The following is a 22,619-nucleotide window of genomic DNA, read 5'->3' as shown; positions in this document are numbered from 1 at the left end:
TCTCTCTACCCCTCCCCTGCTCATGCTCTGTGTTTCTCTGTCTCTCAATAATAAATAAACGTTAAAAAAAATTTAAAAAGTGGGGGGGCACCTAGGTGGCTCAGTTGGTTGAGCAACCAACTTCAGCTCAGGTCACGATCTCACAGTTTGTGAGTTCGAGCCCCACATCAGGGTCTGTGCTGACAGCTCAGAGCCTGGAGCCTACTTCAGATTCTGTGTCTCCCCCTCTCTCTGCCCCTCCCCTGCTCATGCTCTGTGTCTGTCTCTCAATAATAAATAAACGTTAAAAAAAATTTAAACCTTATCTATCTATCTCTGTGGACCTTGGGAAAGTCAGTCAATCTCCTCAGAACACTCCTCCCAGAACACTGGGATCTTTGCAAGAGATTAGTAACACAGACCCCCTCAGTCCAATCATAGCATTGAGAGTCCCCTCAAGCAAATGATAACATTTGCATTAGGGCATTTGATACTTGGATGTCTCTTAGCTGTGACACTAATCTGGGAAATGCTAGCAGGAAGCCAAAGAAGATTCTCCTTCCTACGTCCTCTTCCACCCCATTTCTCGACATGCTTTAATTATAAGGCTGCTTGCTATACCCCAACAACCAAAGGAAAATGTTGCCAGTTCAAAGAAGCTGATGTCTCCCCCTGCAGACTTGTTGAGCCATCATATTGCTAGTATACCAGGAGCTTCATTCACCCCTGTTATTGACTCTGGATATCTGTATTCTACTTTAAAGATATGGAGGAGCAAGAGTTGTGCAGTTTAGAGTATTTTAATCTTCTGCCAATTATTTTTTCCTGAGAGCAGTGATTCCCAAAGTGTAGGTGTCAATAGGTGTTATTTGAAAAGAACAGTTTCAGGATTGAGCAAGTCTAGGAAATACAGTTAAAGTTAAAAAAAAAAAAACTATCAAAGCTTTAATGTATAGGTATTTACTAGCTATCTATTATTGCATAACAAATTAACCCCCAAATTAGAGGCTTAAAACACCAATAAACCATAATTATCTCAAAATTTCTGTGGGTCAGGGCTCTGAGATTGGCTTAGTTGGGTGGTTGTGACTTGGGGTCTGTCATAAGACTGCAGTCAAGATGCTGACCAGGGCTGCGGTCATCTCTCAGCCTGACTAGGGCTGGAGGGTCCACTTTCAAGATGAGTCACTCACATGGTTGGCAAATTGTTGCTGGCTATCAGCAGGGCATCTCAGCTTCTTGCCACATGGATGCCTCCATACAGCTGCTTGAGTGACCTTTTGACATGGCCACGGGCTCCTCAGAGCAAGTTATCCAAGAGAGCTAGAAGGAAACCACAATATCTTCTATGACGTAGCCTCAGAAGTCACACGTCATTTCTGCAATACCTTATCAACTACACACAAGTCAGTCTTATTCAGTGCGAGGAGGGGAGGGTGTGTTTGAATACCAGGGAAGGAAGGACATTGAGGATCATTTCGGAGGCAGGGTAGTGCAATGCTTTATGAATCCCCGAAACTTATCTGACAACAAAATTATTGTTTAATGAAGCATTCCGAGACACTAGGATTCCATGGTACACTGGTGGGGGGAAACCACCATGGATGGTAAGTGTCTTAGAGGATCACAAATGGAGGGGAGAAATCATGCTGGAAAATGGAGTGTAAGTGTGCACTGAGGACTCTCCAGGGGGCATCTATGAAGCTAAAACTGAGTTCCTGCCTTGATCGTCTCTTCCCTGCCAGTCCCAAACGATTCGGAAGGTCTATACTCTTGTGAGCTGTTTACTCTCTCTGCCCTAATAGGGTGAAAAAGTCAAAGTTCACAGGCTGAAAAGAAGAACTTCTCACAGACTCTCTAAAATCTGGAGATGGAGACAATCTAGAATGCCTGGCTGTTCCACGCCGGGAGCAGCCTTTTCTTTGGGACTGTTTATGCTATTCCCAGCCACGTCACTGGACCCCAACAGTCTCTTTTATGATCTGCACTAATAGTGCAGTAAGGTCACTGGAATGAATCAGATCACAAAGGCACCGTTCATCTCTACTTCATTTGCACAATGGCTCCTTTGCAAAGGTCCCAGCCCCAGGGTCGGAGCCAAGGTGCTTGGAGGAAGTAATTTCTCATCAAATGTTTACAGTGACGTTATCAACAGACGCAGCATAGGAAAGCAGAGGACAGGGATAAAAAGGCTAGAGAGTGAGCAAGAAGTAGGAGTGGGGAAGAAATAACGGAGAATGAAAGGGAAGGTGCATGAGAAGAAGGAAAGAATGAGAAAACACGCACAACCACACTCACGCGAATGCCAAAGGGCGCTTTCGCCATCTTCGGCCACAAGGTGGCACCCTTTGAACTTTCTTTCCGCCCCCCAAAAAAGGAGAAAGGGAGGAGAGAGGGGGGCAAGAGGAGGGAGAAAAGGCAAGGCAGTCTCCCAACCAAGAACAATCTGAAAACCCACCCCATAATATTTAAAAGCTGGGACAAAGAAGCGTCAGGACGAAGCTGCTTCCATTGCAAAACGTCAGCGCAGCCTCCCGAGCGGTCCGCCGCCAGAGTCTGGAGCAGCCCCTTTAAAAAAGCGGAGTACAGTATTGGGATTTTTGAAAACTGAAACCTAGAAACAGAATCGAAGCGGAAACCAGAAGGAAAGCCTTGAACTCCTCCAGACAATTGCTTCCGGGGAGTTCCAGGAGCGCGAGGGGGAATAAAGGGCCCGCGAGCAGGGCCCCTCGGATGGCGCGTCCCTGAGGGTCCAGACGAATTCGAGGCGCGTGGGAAGCAGAGGTCCCTACCCTCTCCCTGGGCTGCAGGTCATGGCCACCGTGGAGCAGAAAGCCCTCGGCATTGGCTTCAAGTGTCTCTCCTTGGCCACTTTTGTGCTCATCTGCGCCGGGCAAGGGGGACGCAGGGAGGAAGGGGGTCCAGCCTGCTACGGGGGATTTGACCTGTACTTCATTTTGGACAAGTAAGTGCCATGAGTTGTTGCACCCTGGGCTCGGCTGATGATGCTCGCTGCCGGGCTGGGCTTGTTGGCAGCGAGGCTTTGAGACAGGCACGCGTCTCCAGGGACCCAGAGGGACCGCGGGGGTGGCCGAGGCCCCGCGCTGCGCCTCTGTCGGGGAGCGCGCCTCCCCATCCTTCTTCGCTGCAGCGGGAGCCCGCAGGGGCGTCGCTGCTGGTTCGAGGGGAAAACCTACTTTCCGCCTAGCTTTCTGTGAATGAGGAGCCTGCAAAGGAGTGTGAGGATGTGTTGACCTAATACGTTTCTGTGAATCCTTTCCCTTTGCTTTAGAAACCTGGTGAGAAGGGCGTGCTTTGGAGAGGCAGAACTTCCAGGCAAGGCTGGAGTGGGCTTTTGAAAGTCAGTCCTGTCTTTGAAAACAAACAAACGACAACAAAAAAAAACCCACATTCTGTCCTGCATAATGCATTGCCTTTGTTCCTAATAATACAGTGCACGCTGACTGGGCAATTAGTGAAAATATAAGGCGGATTTCTCAACTTAGACACTATTGGGTTTTAGGCTGGGGAATTCTTTGTTGGGCACCCTTGGCCTCTCCCAGTAACCCAGTACTTCCCCGCTCCATGCTCCCTCTCTTCTGCCCCCTTTCCCCCTGTCCCGCATTGGTAACAACCAAAATTGTTGCCAAACATTGCCAAAAGTCCCCTGTGGGTAAATTCCCACCTGCCCTGCCTTGGCTTGGGACCTCGGATACAGACTGAGTCAAGTTCTTGGTAATTCCACTGGTGGGCTACCTGGGAGGTGCAGGAGCCCTGGTTTCCTTAACAAAAAGGATGAGAGTTAGACTTCAGGTCTGCTCAAGGGAGAGCTGAACTCTCACCAATTAAACATTTCCCAAATCCCCTTAGATTTGCCAAGCCCACAGTCACTCCAGGAAGCTTTATGCTATCTACTAAAATCCAGCTTCAACAATAAAAAGCCCCTCAGAGAAGATCCATGCTCATTAAAACTATGTGAGCTCTCCGGTGCCAGGAGAGGCGCTTGCTGTTAACAGTGGTGGGGAGATGAATTTCACAGACTGGAAAGTATTTGGGAGTTGGAAAAAGAGTCCCGCAAAATAAGCTGGCCAGCTAGACACCAAATGTGCTTTGCAGTTGCCCCTGGAGTTTGATTTTTCCGTAAGGGCTGTTTTGAACTCCAGATTCTTTGGATGAAAAATGAAATCTCTTTCTTAGAGATTTATGAGAAGGTGGATACTGAGAATATACTCTAATACTAAGAAATGGAATTTCTTTTGTTACTTCTAGTGGCTGGGGGCAGAAGCTCACAAATTCAGAGACTGTCTGAAAGCAGTCAGAGGTGCCCATCATGGTTCTTCCCCCCCACCCCAAAAAGGCAGTTCAGAAGGACAAACAGGAAGACTTGAAAAAATGGACAGAACCACCATGCCCCTGAATGGATTGACTCCACACGGGACAGATAATCAGTTCTCCCCCAAATTAATTTGAAGTGAATTAAACATTTAAATCAAAGTTCTGTAGGAATTTATTTTGGTGGTGAGAGGAATTTAATAAAATGACTCCGAGTTTATCTTAGAGAACAAAAAAACTGGTGAAAAAGAGTAAAACATTTTTAGAGAAAGATAATGAAGAAGTACTTATACCTCCAAATATTAAAATGTATTACAAGGCAAATGATTACAAACAGGACGGTAAAGGCCAAAGAATAGGTAGACAGAATAGAAAATCTAGAAGGAAATCCAAGAACATGTGAGCATTTAGTGGAAGTTCAAGTCAGTGGGGAATTAATTTGTTACTTTAAAAAATGATTCTTGGACAAATGGTTGGTAATATGGGGGGGGGGGGGAGGTGACATTTTTGTTTTACACCACAAACCAAAGTAAATTCCAGAAGGACTGAAAATTTAAATGTTTGCAATGAAAGGATGAAACAACCGGAAGAAAATTTAAACAAATATTACTGTAACCTTAGGTTTAGAGCTTTTAAAACAGGAAGACAGAAACAACAAAGAAAACTATGAAAATATTTAAATATGTTCAAATTTTCCCTTTCTATAAGCGAAAATATGTCAGAAATAAAAGATAATAAGAAGCTACAAAAACTTTGACAGCATAAATTATTGCTTAAAGATTGACCTTAAAATATAAAAAGCAGTTTTAAAAAGATGATTCCAGGAGAAAATAGGCTTCGTACATAAATAATTCACCAAAAAACATATGAAAATCAGTAAATAAACAAAAAATTTCAACGTCACTAGTAATCAAAGAAGTGAAAAAAGCAAACAAGATGTAATTTTTATTGTTAGTGGAGATTTTTTTTAAATTACAATATTCAATATCAGCCAACTTGTGGGAGGAAAGCACTGTCATATCTTACTAAGGAAAATACAAATTTGCATGGTCTTTCTAGGCTGGTGATGTCCAATAGAACTCTCTGTGATGATGGAAGTGTTCTATACCTGCTCTGGCCAGTATGGTGTCTACTAGCCATAAGTAGCTGTTGAGCCCTTGAAATGTGGCTAGTGTGAACAAGGAAGTGAACTTCTTATTTTATTTATTTTTAATCAATTTAAGTTTAAATAGCATGTGGCCACTGTATTGGATAGTGCAGGCAAAGAGGTAATATGGCAACATGTATCAAATGCTTTTTAAAAAAATGGGGTTCTACTTTTCCATCTAACAATTCTGTGTCCTAAAGGAAAAGTCAAATATACTCTCAAGCAAGTGACTAGATGTATGTTCATGGCAGTGCTGTTTATAATAATAAAGCTGAAAATTACCTAAATGTCTAACAACAGTGGATTTATTAAGTTAGGCATGATATTAGCAAAGCATTGAATATGCAGACTGTGCATGCTTGTAAGATATTTTAGGAGAAGTATCTAATGCTCATGATGTACTCTTAGGTGAATATTATATTATTATGTACTCTTAGGTGTATTAATGTACCAATATTATGTACATTAAGATTCTATCTTTGTAAAAAAAAAAAAAAAGGTAAACACACACATGTGTATTTCTTGATTTACCTAATATGTAAGAGTATTCCTGTCTGGAGGATAAGATTTTTGAATTCTTTTCTTGTGTTTTTCTGAACTCTCAAAATTTTCTACAATGGGCATATGTTACTTCTATATCCAACAAAAATAAGTTACTTTGACTTAAAAAAAATATTTCAAGTGTGAGGAGGTCTCTAACCAGCGTGCTGAGCCCCAAGCGTATGATAATTATAGAGGCTGCTGCTTCTTTTGTATTTAAACCTGGGGAAAATTTCTAAATGCATCATAGGATGCTCTGCAGTGCATTGGGGACCCAGAAATGCTCTATGAAAGAAATGATGGGGGCCCCTTTGGAGGCACCTACCTTTATATTGAGGTGGACTCCTCTGACTTCTTTTAGTTGTCCAGTGGCTTGAAAAGAGAGGGTATTTTTGTGCTGAATGAAAAAATTGCTAGCACTTGATGGTGTGCACACTTCAGCTTGTGCTCTTGACCCAGGCCAATTGATCCGATTGTTGAACATAGGTGGGGGATGAGCCCAAAGGCAGTGATTGCAAGAGGCCCCTGGTGGTCTCTAAGACATGGTCTTCTGTCCTAGAAAGAACAGTGCTGTCCAGCACCCAACCACAGCAGAGCGGAAGGGAAAAGAATGCTGACTCACTTTTTCCTTGGGCATCTGAGATACTTTGGCTGGCTAGACACTGTCTACAGGCTGAAACTAAGGAATCCCAGGGCACTGAATTCACCTTTCTTCTCCCCACCCCTCGACTCCCTTTTCCCTGGTGAATGGTCCTCTTTTTTTCCATGACATTAAAACTCAGCCCATTCCACCTTTAAGCAGGATGCATCTCTGGCCTGGAGAGAACCCAGATTATACATTTAATGGAACGTCGTGTTTTCCCAACCAGGAGCAAGACTTCATAATGATAACCTAGACTACCACAGTAACACAATAGGGCATTATTAGCGGCTTTGGCGATGGGGCTGGTGGACTGGGCTTCACAAGGCTTTATACTGATGGAATTTCATCTTCATTTAAACATGCTTTTCTGGTTACAGTCAGGAAAAGTAGATTGCTGGGAATTCAATCAGGGATTTGAGGAGTCAGATTTGGAAGGCTTTATGCAGAGAAAAACAAGGAGAAGCTAGCTTCCTTTCACTTTTCCAGGGGTCCTCTAAGATTCATGCATCCTGTTGAGTGGTCCATGGACATAAATGTGCCTCTCCTCTCTCCCAGGGCTCCCCTGCTATGATACTATACATTTATGTATCATACATTGGTCAGTTTTATAGGGAATGGTTAGTTACTTAAATGGAAAAAGTGGATTTTCCATCATGAGTCTTGGGAAAGTGCTGGCTATATTCATGAGTGCCCTAAAGACTTCAAATAGGGGCAACTGGGTGGCTCAATCTGTTAAACATCTTACCAGCTCAGGTCACGATCTCACAGTTCATGAGTTTGACCCCCATGTCGGGCTCTGTGCTGTCAGCTCAGAGCCTGGATCCTGCTTCTGATTCTATGTCTCTCTCTCTCTGCCCCTCCCCCCACACATGCACTCTCTCTCTCTCTCTCTCTCTCTCTCTCTCACTGTCTCTCAAAAAAAAAAAAAAAAAACCACATTTTTTTAAATAAAAAAAAGGACTTCAAATATAGGATGATGTCAATAGCAGGAGGCGTGGAGGAGACAGGGGGCTGGAGGGGACAGTAAGCACCAAATAACTTTATTGATAGGACTTTCCAAAACCACAGCCAATAATATATCCTTACATTTGTAAAGGCTCTCCACAGGCTCAGCATGTCTTCTTTTACCACTAGAGCCCTCTGCTATTTCCTTCCTGTTTGGTAGGAAGGAATTTTCTCTTTCTCTTCTCCCCCATACAAGGAGACCCCATTGCCACTCACCCAGAGTTCTACCCTCAGCACCACAATTGGATGATCCCATAGTGGTGATGATCTGTAGGACCATTACCATGTGTTATACTCCAGGGACTTGGCCGTTAAATAGATTCTTGTAGCATTAGACTGGGAACTTCACCACCGGGTATGGTATTGTTTTCCTGAGAAAATACTTCTGGGTTCCCAACTACCAACTTACAAAAGAAATCTTTAGAGTCAAAACTGAAGTCTCCTGATACTTACACATTCTCAGAAGTGCCCCAAAGACAACTTTTCTTGGTAGCTAAGGCAAGCACTAGTGTCCTTAGTTTACTGATGAGCAAACCGTTAAACCTTTGTTCAACCCACTGGATTAAGTGACCTGCCCGAGGACCTAGGATTAGCTCATGACAGAGCTGGGCTGATGTCTGATCCTGACTCCGAGCCCCGCTTTCTCCACTCATCGCTGCCCTGTGTACTTGGGTTATAATGAGAAGCACATGGCAGTCCAACTAGAGGAACTGGGTGGGTTCCAGGAATGAAAAATCCCTGCATCAGAGTTTCAGTAAATGATGGTACATAAGGCAACCAACATTACTTAATTGAGGAACTACTGCTTTGCTAAATCAGCTATAGTTGATTGAAAGTTTCAAGGACTCCAGCCCCCTGCAGCCCACAGAGATGAGAGCTGATGGATAGGACTCTAAGGTGCATTCAGGATATCTGATTAGGATGCAGTTAACGGTCCAATAAATTGTTAATTTGTTCAGATTGAATCTGATGGAAAAAGGAAATTCAACTCTTGTAGACGTGTTGAATGTTTTCAGATGTAGCTTGTTTTCAGGAATACCTTGAAAGAGGGCTTTGAGTAATAAAAATGCAAAATTAGCTCTGAATAAGGAAAACAAAAAGTCCATTATAAGATATCTTGAAAATGCTACAATAATAGTTATGAGAGGCCTCATTTAAAGAAAAACAAAATTTCCTCAGGGGCCAGGAATCAATCAATCTCTCCCTTTCTCTTCTCTTTCTTCCCTTCCTTTTTCTCCTTTTTTCCCTCCTTCCTCCTCCCTCCCTCCCTCCCTCCCTTCCTTCCCAACTCTTTCTTTCTTAGTTTCTTTCTTTCTTTCTTTCTTTCTTTCTTTCTTTCTTTCTTTCCTTTTTGTATTGAAATGGACTTTATGGTTGGTTTTAAATGTTTCTCCAGTTAGGCTCCAGGTTTGAAAAGGATGTATTAGACTAGTTAATAGTTGGTAGAACTGCCTACAAATTGGAGATTGGCATATGGGTCAAAAATAAAAATAAATAAGGCATAGGTGTTTTGTTTTGTATTTCTGTATGGATTAGCCAAGTAATTGCTTCTAGCTTCCTTAGCTATGGAGATCTGGTAAAACCCAGTGTCAAGTTGAGAATAGAATCCAAGAGTGTTGGAGGAAGGCGCCTGTCCTAAGATAACCTGTAATTATCTTCAAGTGCTAAAGGACTCCCAGAGGTCCAGAGACAAACTCTGGCATCCCTTAGCAAGGTTTGGCTGTCACATAAATGCAAATGGGATTTTCTCTCTGCTAATTTGGAATGTATGTCTATTTTTGATTTGTGGCCAAGAGACTGGATTTTGCCTTTCCCAGCGATCACTCAGCAACAAAAGACAAAATAAGTATTTGGACATCTCCTGACATGTTTCCCAGACATGCCAGTTTCATACTGAAAAAAGTAATCAGGTTTCTTCATTTTGGCTGATTCTTTCATTCATTTGGCATAAATACTTTCTCAGTTCCAATCACAAGTGTGTACTCAATTAAAGATATAGGTAACACAGTGTCTATTGCAAGCATGTCCCGTTCTGGGAGCTGCAAGGAATGGAAAAGAAGCAGGAAGCAGTTCCAGACTATTTGCTTTTTAGGCAGAAGGATATTAGAAGGATTCTAGGCAGCCAAAGCTAAAGGCTCCTGAGGATTTGGGGCAGGGGGCAAGTAAAGTCAATTTTAGATCAACAATAAAAAAAATAGTAAGTAACATTTACTGAGCCCTTGCTACCTGCCAGACACTGTGGTAAGTGCTTTTCTTGTATTACTCCATTTAGTTTTTACAACCACGTAAGGTTAGTACAGTCATGATCACCATTTGACACATGAGAAAATTGAGGTTTAGAAAGGTTAGCCAAGGTCACTCTAAGTGGTGAAACTCAGCCTCATACCCAAGCCACTCTGACTCACGATCTACGCACAAAGCTGAAAAAAATCTAAACATGCAAATGAACTTGAATCAATCAGGATAGGTTAAGTTATGCTGTAATAACAAACAGTTCCCAAAATCTCAGTGACTGAAAGCAACAAAGGTATAAACTTTTGTTTATAATCTCTGCCTACTCCACATGTTGGATGAGAGTCAGCAAGGGCTCTCTGCTCAGGGTAGTTGTTCTGGGAGCCAAGCTGGTGGAGACGTCATCTTAACACCAGCTTCCACCATCACAGCTACAAGAGAAGAAAGTGCTGGAGCTACAAGAGAAGAAAGTGCAGCCCAGCCCTCTCTCACTGGCAATGAAATGCTCCAGCAGAAACTGATACACATCCTTCCACTCACAACACATTGGTCAGAACTAGCTACTTGGCCTCAGCCTATGGAAAGAGGGTGAAAAAGGTCATCTTCCCATGTCTAAAAGGAGAGGAAAGCCAGATATGGGTGGGCATTAAAAGCCTCTACTGCAAACCTATAATTATACACGGGTTTGGCCTGAGTAAGCAAGAAAGGAGTAGTCACTGAGAGAGGGCAGAGATACATAAGACAGATGGGAAACGGTTGGTTTTGAGCTAGATCTTGTATTTATTCATCAACCTGGGATTCCTGTCAGACATGATAGTTCAATCTGCCCATGAGGCAGTGATGGCTCCTGCTCTTTTCCCCCCTTCCCCATTTCCCACATCTTAGTGGGTAAGGAGTTAAATTAGATTAAATGGAAAGCAGAAATGGAGATTAGACAAGCTTTCCTGCCACCTTTGTATTACATGAACATCTGAAAACTAAGAATCTCTTTTTCCATAGTTTATAGGATATGAGGGAACTTGGGAGGCTGGCAAGGGAGAGCAGCCCCCGGACACTGCATCAGCTGAGCCCACAGGATGCCTATGTATTGAATAAACTTATCCAAAGCTTAAATCAAACACCAAATGTGTTTCTCAGTGAGGGTGCTGTTGACAATGTTAGTAGGACATTTTTTCAATGTGGGGATCTGTAGGATGCTTAACATTACTGATCCTTGCTTTGTAAATGCCAGTAGCCATATTGATCATTGTGATAACCAATAAATAAATGCTCCTACATTTATTTCTGAATGTCTTCTTATGAGATAGTACTGCCCAGGTCGAGAACCCCTGACTGAAAGACGGTCAGGTAGAGCAAGGCATGGCAATGATGTTGATTCCTAGCATCCCTGGACTGCAGCTGAGCAGGACGAGCATTTTGTCTGGAAGAAATGGGAAGGTTTCATTGATAAGGACAAGTGGAAATTGTAGACCTTGGAAATGAATGTGTTCAACCAGTAGTTCTTTTTTTTTTTTAATGTTTATTTTTTTTTTAATTTTTTTTTCCAATGTTTTTATTTATTTTTGGGACAGAGAGAGACAGAGCATGAACGGGGGAGGGGCAGAGAGAGAGGGAGACACAGAATCGGAAACAGGCTCCAGGCTCCGAGCCATCAGCCCAGAGCCTGACGCGGGGCTCGAACTCACGGACCGCGAGATCGTGACCTGGCTGAAGTCGGACGCTTAACCGACTGCGCCACCCAGGCGCCCCTAATGTTTATTTATTTTTGAGAGAGACAGAGTGTGAGCGGGGAGGGGCAGAGAGAAAGGGAGACAGTCTGAAGCGGGCTCCAGGCTCTGAGCAAGGTGTCAGCACAGAACCTGACACGGGGCTCGAACTCACAAACTGTGAGATCATGACCTGAGCTGAAGTCAGACGCTTAACCGACTGAGCCACCCAGGGGCCCCTCAACCAGTAGTTCTTAACCAAGGGCCAGATCAGAACCTGAGAAGGCCAAGGCAAGCATGTATATTTTGGAAAAAATTCCCAGGTGATTCTGATGTGGGTCTCCCTCCCATAATAAGTGGTAAGAGTGAACAGGAAGACAAGGAAAGCTGCCCCATAATGATGTCCTTTCTCCTCTATGGTGAGATGTCGCTGAGGGAGCAGGCACCTCAGAACTGGACACCAAGCAGAGTTCTTATTTTAGGCAGTGGTAGAAAAGTCCAACCTGATGAGGAGAAGGAAGAGCAGAGATCAGACTATGCACTGCCCTTTAGTGTTACCAGGCCCTACCATGTGTGCATATATATCTAAGCCGTGTATTTGCCAGTACAGTCCTTTGTTCCCTTTCTATTGAGATGTCACACATGAAATGTGGCTCCAGTGCCTCAGGAGAATGAACCAAGGCTCAGGCATAAGCGTTAAGAAAGCCAACTTTGGAATCAGACATCTCTGGCTTTAAACACCAGCTCAGCCTTTTCACCAAGCTTTGTGACCTTGTTGAAAATTACTTAGCCTCTCTGAACCTCAGTCTTCTTATCAATAAAATAGGCCTTAAATTTCTGCCTCACAGAAGTGTTATAGAATAACATTAGATTAAAACCTGTAATGAAGCATTTGGTATGTGAGTACCCAAATGACAGATGGTAATGGTGATGGTGATGCTGCTGCTGGTGGTAATTACCCCCTGGAAAAAGAGGATGTGGGTCTCTAACAAAATACACCTCCCTAGATTCCAAGCAGGACTACCTGGCTAGGAGAAGGGATACACCAATTTAATGCAGAATTTTCAAACCGTGCTAAACTTCTGGAGGTCTCTGGTTCTCAAAGATTTCACATTTTGGTAGAAGAGACAAAGGGCTAGGGAAACAGAGTTGGTAAAATAATTTTGGGTGAGATGTGAGAGGCCTAGGAGGCTTCATAGAGGAGGCAACTTTGGAGCTGGAACTTGAACATTGAGCGGGATTTTGCCAGGTAACCAAGTAAAGAAGAAGACATTGCTCGCAAAGGGGTAACATACAGGATAGCAAAGTGACCCACCTCCCTTGTGGTGTAAACATGACAGGGAGAGTGACAGGGAAAGAATCTAGGAAGAGTGGATTTTTTAATGTCAGCAATAGGTTATGGGATTAAAGTTTTCTAGAGACAAAAGTGGCAAGCTTCTATCTATATCCCACCTATTCTTGTAGTAGGAATGAGGAAGAGAATAGATGAAATTGAGAGCTCTTTTGTAGCAACAGGACCTGATGAACATGGGATGTGGAAGAGGAAAGAGTCTTGAGAGAGTAAGGAGGAGGTTTCAGAAGGAAAGAAGGCTTGGTGTGGATGTGTTGAGTCTGAACACGTAGGGCATTTGGGTGGAGATGCTGAGCAGGCAGTTGGATTTATACCCTGAGACTGAGAATAAAGATTTGAGTGTTGTTAGCCCAAGGGTAGTAGTCGAAAATGTGGATATGAATAATAAATAATACCGAGATGATACCAAGATAATCTCAGGATTTTTAAAATGTCAAGAAGAGGTGGAGTTTATTGACAGAGATGGCCAGGGTCCAACCTTAGAGGAGTTGCCAACAGGAATATCTGTGCCAAAGAAGAAACTCCACTAACTGAGAAGAAGTTTCCAGAACAGTCAGAAGAGAACCAGAGAAGAATTGTACCACCGAGGCAAGGAGAGAGAGAATTCCAGTGGAAGAATAATCCACTGTTTACCCCTTTATATCATCTTTTCCTCTATTTCTAGTCTTGGTGAATGACATCACCACAAACCCCGGCCACTTACACCAAAGATCTGGGAGTATCTTTCTCATACTGCAAGGCTGGACAACACCTGCCCTGACATCTGTCCTGTGATCATCCCACATGACCCCATTCTCTGCCTCCTCGGTGCCTTAGCTCAGGCCTTTCCCTTTTCTCAACCAGTTCGCTGAAATAGTCTCTAAATTGGTCTCCTTACCTGCTTTCTTCGCCCTTCCCCCACCCCACGTATTCTTGACAGTGGCACCAAATTAATCTTTTTAGAACACACATCTAATCTTGACATCATCTGACCCATCCTTTGACCTTTAAACACTTACCCAGAACTCTTTTAGAGTAAAATGTGAACTCTTTAGCAAGGTATTCAAGAGCCTTATTGCTCAGGCCACTATTTCCCTAGTTTCATCTCTTACCACAACCTACACCCTTGTAATTTCCAACAAAACTGTACCATGTGGTTCCCCGAACTAACTCATGCACTTTCTTGCCTTTAGCTAATGCCCTTTATCACCACTCCCATCTTTACATAGGTGATGCCCTCTCACCCTTATGAGATGATCATTAGTACTTGGCCCCCTCCTATCACTAGTTGTGGGCTCCCTGTAGTACAAAAAAAAAAAAAAAAAGAACAATCACCTCTCTACATCACATCTTCATTCAAAATCCCTTCCTTATTCAGAATGTCTCAACTCCATAACAACTCACATTGCATGATAAGCAGCAGGATGGTTGATTATCAAGAGATGGAAAGGAATAACCCTTAGTGTTCGTCCTCTGGGGTCTCATTCAGTGGCCTTATCTTCTTTGCCTCAAATCCTTATGCTCAACCATGTACAGCTCCAGTTAATAAATACCTGTAGGAACCACCTGTAATAGAGCTTTCCCAAGATCTTGGTGGCAAAGGATTATGATCAGAATCATAGTCATTCTGACATCATTTCTCACATACAAGGTAATGCAAATACCAAATTTATGGAAATCACATAGCAAATTTAAAAAGTGAAGTATCCTAACTGTACCTATACACCAGTCAAAATAATAAAAGGAAATTCAAGATGCCATTGGACAGCCATAATCTAACCACTAATCAATAAATCACGGCCCAGGACATTACTGGCTTATGCTTCTTGTCCCAGCACAATTATTAATGGTTTCTTATTTTACTTTTGAAAATGTCTGTTTGGATTTTAACGTATATGGCCATCCTGATTGTTAATTGTCATAAAAGACAATATCAAAGAAACAAAAGGGGAGATGATTAAAGGCCAAACTGGTGAAGCTCCTTGTATGCTTTACTCCATTAAAATGGTCAACCAATACAGCACTCCTGGTTCTCCCCAAGTGCCCCAATTTTAAGCCCCAATTTTCCTGGGATACCCACTCCCACATTCCCATAAGAATTTGTGGAGATTTTCTAGCACTTCTCACTATTAATAACTAGCATTATAAATTGTAATTGTGCATTTCCTGACCCCTCCATGGGGAGGCAGTGTTGCATAGGTGTTAAAAGCCCAGGTTTAAACACCAGAAAGGAGACTGAACAGTGTTTAGACTAAGAGTGTGGACTCTAGAGCCAGACCACCTGAGTTCAGATTCCAACTCTACCATTTAACTAGTTGTGTGTCCTTGAGCAAGCTACTTAACCTCTTTGTGAACTCTGTTTCCTCATTTGTAAAAAGGGAGATAATATTATCACATGGGGTGGTTGTGCCTAGAACAGAACCCTATGAGCATGTAGAAAGTTCTCATGAAGTGTTAGCTACTATTACTAAGTGGTAATGTGGGTAAAGTGCTCACCACAATACCTGCTGCTTAGTAAGTACTTAATAAATATCAAGCGTTGGAATTATTAATCTTTATAGGTTCGAAAGGACCTAGTAGCATTCAAAAATCCATTTGTTGAAACAATAAATAGAGTGTGTTGTATTTATGCATATTATAAATACATCCAGCAAGATGAGAACTGAGAAAGGCCATATATTCTAGCAGAAATAAAGCATTGGCGACTTTTGGAAGTGCACTTTCAGGGTATCATAAATGCTGGAACTAAAATTTAATGAGCTGATGGTCTTAGTAGGAGATAAGAAAGTTTGTTTAGGATTTCTGAAAAGAAAGATGAACATACACAACTTCTCCTTCACCACCTCCCCCACTATCATCTACAACTGCCCCAATCCCCTAATAGAGAAAGTCTTAAGGAGGCATCTGGGGGCGGCCTGCATCAGGTCCAAAGACTAAAGATAGTGACATTGACATGCAGCACACTTGTAAGAAATTCCACTAGAAACAAAACAGATGGACTGAGTTTGAAGGATGTTAGCCAGGCTCTGCTTTCAACTCTGTTGCCAAGTTGTAGAAAACAGGGAGAGTAAGATTTGGGAGAAGGTACAAAAACAATCCCAAATCTAGAAGTGAGTTTGAAGTAAAGAGTGGGACATAAGAGTGATGAGAACCATCTCCTTGGAGCCCTTCTGCATTGTACAGAAGCCACTACACTGGATAAGGAAGGGGCAATTAAGCCACAAAAGAGAGATCCCATGAGCCCCAGTCATCTTCATGACGCTGGTTCTGTCCAGCTTCACTGAGTCCTCCCCATAGATCCTGGACCTTCATAGATCCTGGACCTCCAGGGAAATGGCAGAGTTCTGTCTTTGATTCTGTGGATACAGTAAGGGCCAGGAAAGATGTCTGGTACAACAAAATATGAACCTGAAGTGAATACCAGGCCAAAAACCCCTACCAATGACAAGCTGGAATGGATGTAACCATGTCCAAATAAAAACATGCAAACCTTGTGAGGATGAAATTCATCTGTGGCAAATGATAAGAGTCTATTCCATTCCCTATTCTTCTCTAAGTGATGGAACAATAACCTAAGCTTATTTTAGCCATCAAAAGCAACTCCCTTCTTCCGGATTAAGTTCTTAGAGAAGTTTATGAGTGTGAAATGAGGCAAAACAAAAACAAAAACAAAACACCACAAGAAACTATGTCGGAAGCAAATACCAGATCCAGCAACACCTTCCCACATTCAAGGATGACAATAGGGCCTATAAAATTTCAGCAACTTTAAAAGGGGATTAAACAAAATTCCCAAGGTGAAAGAAGAACATGTTTATACACAAAGAATTTTCAAAGCAAAAGAGGACAGTTTTGGCACCATATGTTTTGTAAATTAAATGATGTTAAATAAAATAAGAAATCTGTGAAATAGATAAAATATGAAACAAGGAGACAAGGAACCTAGAGCAGTTAACAAAATATGAAATAATAGGGAAAAATGTAAACTCACCTTAGAAGCAGTAAAGAGCCAAACCAACAATGGAGAAAATGAAATGAATTGATGAAGCCTTGTTTGAGAAATTCTCCAAATTTGAATAGAAAAATGGGTTAGATAAAGTGATAAGAGAGAAGGTAAGAAATATTGAATGATGAAAATAGATATCCAATTATCCAACATACTGGATAATTTCAGTTGCTAAAGAATAGTCTAGAATAAACACTCAAAGATTGAATAGAACTTTCCTGATTTAAGAAAAACCTGAAAATGAAGATTGAATAGGCTTATCAAGAAGCAATAAAAGTTAGTTAATTAAAAGATGAGTACGTAGGTATGTCCTTGTGATCCTTTTTAATTTCAAAGACGAAGAATTTTACAAGTGGTAAAGACACGGGTTACCTACAAAGGTTCTGACACATTAAATGGTGGAGAATTTTGATGGATAAATTTATGACCTACAATGTTATATTCAGCAAAGATGTCACATGTGAAGAAAATAGGAAAACATTTTCAAATACATATGGATTCTTCTAAAAAAAAAAAAGGGAGTAGGGATAATTTTCAGGAAATTACCAAAAAGTGAATCAAGATTAAAGAAAACTTTAAATATAATAGTTATTATATAAAAGAAGTGGCACTGACCATTGAAGCCATTTAAGCAAATATATGTCCAGTTAGTATCATCAGTAAATTTTAGATAATAATACATCAACAAACAAGAGCAGCCTGTCAGGAAAAAGGAACATGCTGAAAATAAGAAGATTTTGGAAAGTTTATTTCTGACTATTCAAATCCATTGGAAACAATGACCACCATATTGCAGAAAGTAAATTCAGTTCATCAGAAGACAGTTTAAGAAGTTATTCCCAGAACTCAAGCAGAAAGAATATAGAGTTGAAAATGATGAGACAGGAGATAGGTGCTAGGAACAGGATATATAAACACACACACACACACACACACACACACACACACACACACACATATATATACACAATAAAAAATATATCTATATAAACTATACACAATATATTTACTATAAAAATTCTAGGAAGAGAAAAGAGAACATTTAGAGGACCTACCAAATACTCAAACTAATTAATTTTTAAAAGGATCCACAACATACACAACCTTATAGATAAATTCTTAAAATATAAGATTAAATAGAAATGTCTACATTCCTCCAAAAAAGAAAAAAATTAGATTTCCCCCCCACACACACAAAAAAAGCAAGACTCAGACTGATATTAGATTTTTTTCTTTTTGGCCTACAACATTAAATGCTCAAAAAAAAAAAAAAACCCTCAGTAATTATAGAGTTCTGAGTGAAATGTGATATTTAAATTTCATAACTAGACTTTCAAAATTCAAAATGTATGCCATCCACATACCCTTACTGAGAAAAATTGCTAGAAAATATTGACATCAAAATGTAGAGTATATTGGAAATAAAGAGCAAGAAAAAGATGTAGCATAAAAGAAACAGAGGTAATTGGCCCCGGAGAAGTTAATATGAGGTTATACAGACACGTAAAACTTAATGGATAGATTCTCAAAAGAGGAAGTGAAAAATAGAAATTTTTTACTCAGGATATAAAAAAAATTACTTCCACTACATTCATATACAAACAAAACAAAACAACAACAACAACAACAAACCAAAATGTAGTTTACTTTTAGCTCCCCAAACCCTCTTCTTCCTCCCAGGTCCACCTACTAAGTAGTAAGAGTTATGGAAATCCCTAAATTTTGAACCAAAGTGATAATAAGAGTCCAATGTTGAGATTTTAGAAAATTCAGTTAGGCAAAATGCTTGATCTTTCCAACTTTGCCTCCTCCACCCCCTCCCAGTAGAATGTGGACATTTGAGAGGGACTAGTTTGCCTTTGTGAGTAGGTCCTTTGGTTTTGGACCAGTGGGGTTTCATGGAAAGTTCTAGAAAAGTTCATCTTCAAGGAACAGAAAATTTCAGTATCACACTTTTCCAGAAAACAGAAAAAGATGGAGTCTCCCAGTTTATTTTAGGAAGCTTGTATATATCTGATACCAATATCTACTAAAGATAACATGTTCATATGCAAACCTTCTGACCAAACTGAATAAAAACTTTAAATCCAAAATCAAATATCATCAAAATAATACTAACAGTGTAGTAGAAGAAGAATATACCAAGACCAAGTAAAGTTTATCCTAGAAATGCAAGGGTGCTTCAATATTTAGGGAATGTATTAAGATAACTCTCATCTATTCTTGACTGCCGAAGATGAAAAACAAATCATTTTCTTAGTGGAATCTGAAAAGACATCTCTCTGAATACTTAAGTGTTCAAAGGACATAGAGGGTATGAATAATGAGGCTGTTTTAATACATATATTTTGAACCATATACCCCACAGAGAATAAACTTTCTTTTCAAATATCCATGAAATATTTATTAAGTTGCAAAGAATGCCTCCGTATATATCCCAAGGCACAATTTTTCTAGTGCACATTCTCAGCAATAAATAACAGGAAATAAGTAGCAAAAGTTTAGCTACCAGGAAAAATACACTAAAGTTTAGCTACACTCAAACTTTAGCTACCAGGAAAAATACATAGATTTTTGTGATGAGAAAAACTGAAAGAAAGTCACTGTCTAGGACAGAGGTTGGCAAACTATGGCCTGCAGACTGTTTTTGTAAATACAATTGTAGCATCACCACACTTTTTAAATTTATGTATTATCAGTGGCTGCTTTCAATGGTTGCTTTTGTGCTACAACAGCAGATTTGAGCAGTTGCCATGGGGACCATACTCTGCAAACCTGAAGTATTTACTGTCTGGCCCTCTACAGAGAGTTTGCTGACCCCCGGGCTAAGAAAACATTTGCACCCCAGTAGAAAATGGGCAAAGGATATTGATGGCAGGGTCAGCCTCACGGGCACATGGGACCTGTGCAGTCACCCAGGAGCCCGCACTTACAAAGGTCGGGCACTTGGTTTAATGCTCTGCTGTCACCATCTTGAAATTTTTAGTAATTTTTGAACAAGAGGCTTTCCTTTTCATTTTGCACTGATTTCTGCAAATTATATCGTTGGTACTAATTGATATTCAAGGGACACCTGGGTGGCTCAGTCGGTTAAGTTAAGTGTCGGACTTCGGCTGAGGTCATGCTGAGGTCATGATCTCACAGCTTGTTGGTTCAAGCCCCATGTCAGGCTCTGTGCTGACAGCTCAGAGCCTGGAGCCTGCTTCGGATTCTGTATCTCTCTGTCTCTGTGCCCCTCCCCCGCTCACACTCTGTTTCTCTCTCTCTCTCAAAAATAAACATTAAAAAAAGAAAAGAATGCTTATTGATACTCAGTGTTTTTAAAACAGAAAGTGCACAATAAATATGAAAAAAATCTGTGGCTTATAATTAAGTCCATCCAAATAAAAATTGCAGTGAAGATCCATTTTCATCTATAAAACTTAGAGATATTTCAGAAAGAGGTAATCCCAGGTGTCAGTGATGGATAAGAAATGAGCACTTCAGATCTTACCCCTGGGACTTTAATAATCATGATGGTGGGAAGGGAGGTAGAGCGGCCACTGTCCTGTGTGCTCACTGTGTTTCAGGCAGGATACTTGGCACCTTGGGATCATTAGATTTAATCCTTAAAACAATCCTTATGAGATAGATACTATTATCCCCATTGTATAAAGGAGGAAGCTGAAGTGTAAGAAAGGAAAACATCTTGTTCAAATACCATACTAGTAAGTGGAAGAACAGGAAGGAGTCTGAACTCACATCAGGAGTTTAAACTCACATGGGCATTCACCAAGTCAGTGTTCATAACTGCTGGTCTGAACAGCCTCAAGAGTAAATTCCTGTATAAAGAAATGCAGTAATTACAAATATATGTATCCCAGGGTAGAAAAAAACCCCATTTTTACCATACTTGGATATATAGAAAATAGTTTAAAGCTGCTTTTTTAATCCAAGAAAGACCTTCCTGCTGGGTGCAGGTGGGGTGAGCAGAAGAGACCACTTTTTTCCAAACTGGAAATCTTAGCCCAGTGCAAGAATTTAAACAGTCAGTATATCAAATTTGAGGTTTTGTCCCTCCCCGCCCTCCACTTCTCTCACTCACATGGCTTATTGTGTCCTCCTGGCATGCATGTGAAGGGGGCCTCTGACTTCCCTGGCAGCCACGTTACTGTCCTTGTCTGGTCATGGTCACCTAGTGGTCATCCACACATCATGTTGGTGGCTTTGGCTGGTAACCTGGGGAGGGGGGGGTGTCTCACCTATCACATCTTAGTGTTCATTTTAATGAGGGGAAATACCTTTTGGACAACTAACCAATTTCTGTTTTCCAAACAACTATAGTTTTGTGTTAAATTTGCACCAAACGTACGACTGGTTGGTATCAGATAATATTTTAGGTTTTTCCTGGTGTGTGTGTGTGTGTGTGTGTGTGTGTGTGTGTGTGTGCTGGAAAAGTCAAATTAATAGAGATGAAAGGAGTACTTATTTTGCTATAATATCCTTTTGCTCTGATTTGCAAAAGAAAATAACAGTTTACATCTATCTATCTATCTATCATATTACTTACATATAATTGACAAAAAGTTCCACACAGAATTACTTTCTGTTATAGCATGCAATAGATCCTAATATTTCTGTTCCATTCTGCTTCATTTTGTTTTTAATGTTGGCAATATCCTACCAAAATGATTTCCCAAATCACTAATAGGTTGCATTCTGCAGCTTGAAAGTCATTGTTTTTACAGCCATCAGTCAGATTGACTAAAGGAAAAATTCCTCACAAGTCAGCAGGGTGGGGCTGGGTGTCCTGGGCTGGGGTCTCCACAACATAGAGAGGAGCCCCCAAACTCAAAGTGGAGTGCTCAATGGTTTGGTTTGGGTCTGGACTGGTATCTGAAGAAGTTGGAATAGAGGCAAGAGTCAAGGTCAAGCTTTTTAAGCATGAGGAAGGCTTGGCCATGAACCCTGTCAGTAATAGGAGGATAAGGCGTGGGCTGGGTTTCGGGCTCCAGCCAATTTGAGTGCACTGTGAGGTTAGGAGGAATGAGGGAGGCCACGGAAGAAGCTGGGGAGCAGAGGGAGGGGGCCAATGAATGCTGGGCCTTTGACGGACTAACTAATTGCTTGTCCCACTTAATGGCGCCTGAGCCTGCGCACCCTTCCAGGATTAGCTGGGGACCTGGGTGGGTCACTTAGGACATCAGTGACTTCAGTTGGGTGGGGCTAAGGAAGAGTGGGACTGACAGTTTTATAATTTCCATCGTTAGAGCAACTCTCTCTTCCAGGATTAAAAGACTTGTGGGTGATGGCTTCAAAAATAAGCTCTGTTTTCCCTTTCGTCTTATTCTAACCCATGCGCAAAAGAAGGGGAGACAATTTAAACTCAGTTTGGCCCACTTGATTCTTTCTGACTCTGGTTGTGTGTGTGGCTAATGGAAAGAGCCTGTGTTTTCTAAGGAGCTTAACCACAGGGAGGTTTGGAAACTCACATAAGCACAAAAGAATGTATTTCAGAAAACAAATCAGAATGAGATTTAGAGTTCTTATTTTGCTCCTACTCTTTGCATATTAGACCTTTGGAAGTAATTGAGCAGTAATCTGAGGGTAATGCCAGGTTACATGTGAAATCCCTTGCTGGGAACTCATAATGAATGCAATGACACAAAAGTTTGTTGATTTCTTACTATGTTCCAAACATTGGAGAGGGCATAGAAAAA

At 41.3% G+C, this 22,619-nt stretch overlaps 2 protein-coding genes and 1 long non-coding RNA gene across 7 annotated transcripts in view; 1 reads left to right on the top strand and 2 right to left on the bottom strand.

Annotated features, from left to right (window-relative positions):
* Positions 1-7,502, bottom strand: part of GKN2 (gastrokine 2) — a 64,582-nt gene extending 57,080 nt beyond the window's left edge. For both annotated transcript variants that reach the window (XM_060659443.2, XM_060659451.2), the window contains exon 1: positions 6,324-7,502. In XM_060659443.2, coding sequence (XP_060515426.1) covers positions 6,324-6,482 — 159 coding nt within the window. In that variant the 5' untranslated portion in view covers positions 6,483-7,502. The remainder of the gene's footprint in view (positions 1-6,323) is intronic.
* The window catches only part of ANTXR1 (ANTXR cell adhesion molecule 1), a 218,941-nt gene continuing 198,717 nt past the window's right edge, over positions 2,396-22,619 (top strand). For 2 of the 4 annotated variants that reach the window (XM_060659422.3, XM_060659437.3), the window contains exon 1: positions 2,397-2,944. In XM_060659422.3, coding sequence (XP_060515405.1) covers positions 2,793-2,944 — 152 coding nt within the window. In that variant the 5' untranslated portion in view covers positions 2,397-2,792. Of the gene's footprint in view, positions 2,945-22,619 lie in introns of all 4 variants that reach the window. The other 2 variants (XM_060659436.3, XM_060659439.3) reach the window with 2 other exon arrangements.
* Positions 11,628-22,619, bottom strand: part of LOC144615934 (uncharacterized) — a 252,075-nt gene continuing 241,083 nt past the window's right edge. The window contains exon 3 of the long non-coding RNA XR_014137415.1: positions 11,628-12,087. This is a non-coding gene — a long non-coding RNA (uncharacterized LOC144615934). The remainder of the gene's footprint in view (positions 12,088-22,619) is intronic.

This window comes from Panthera onca, chromosome A3, assembly GCF_046562875.1.
Source record: "Panthera onca isolate mPanOnc1 chromosome A3, mPanOnc1 haplotype 2, whole genome shotgun sequence".
Lineage (NCBI taxonomy): Eukaryota > Metazoa > Chordata > Mammalia > Carnivora > Felidae > Panthera > Panthera onca.
This window is presented reverse-complemented; position numbering and strand designations above follow the sequence as displayed.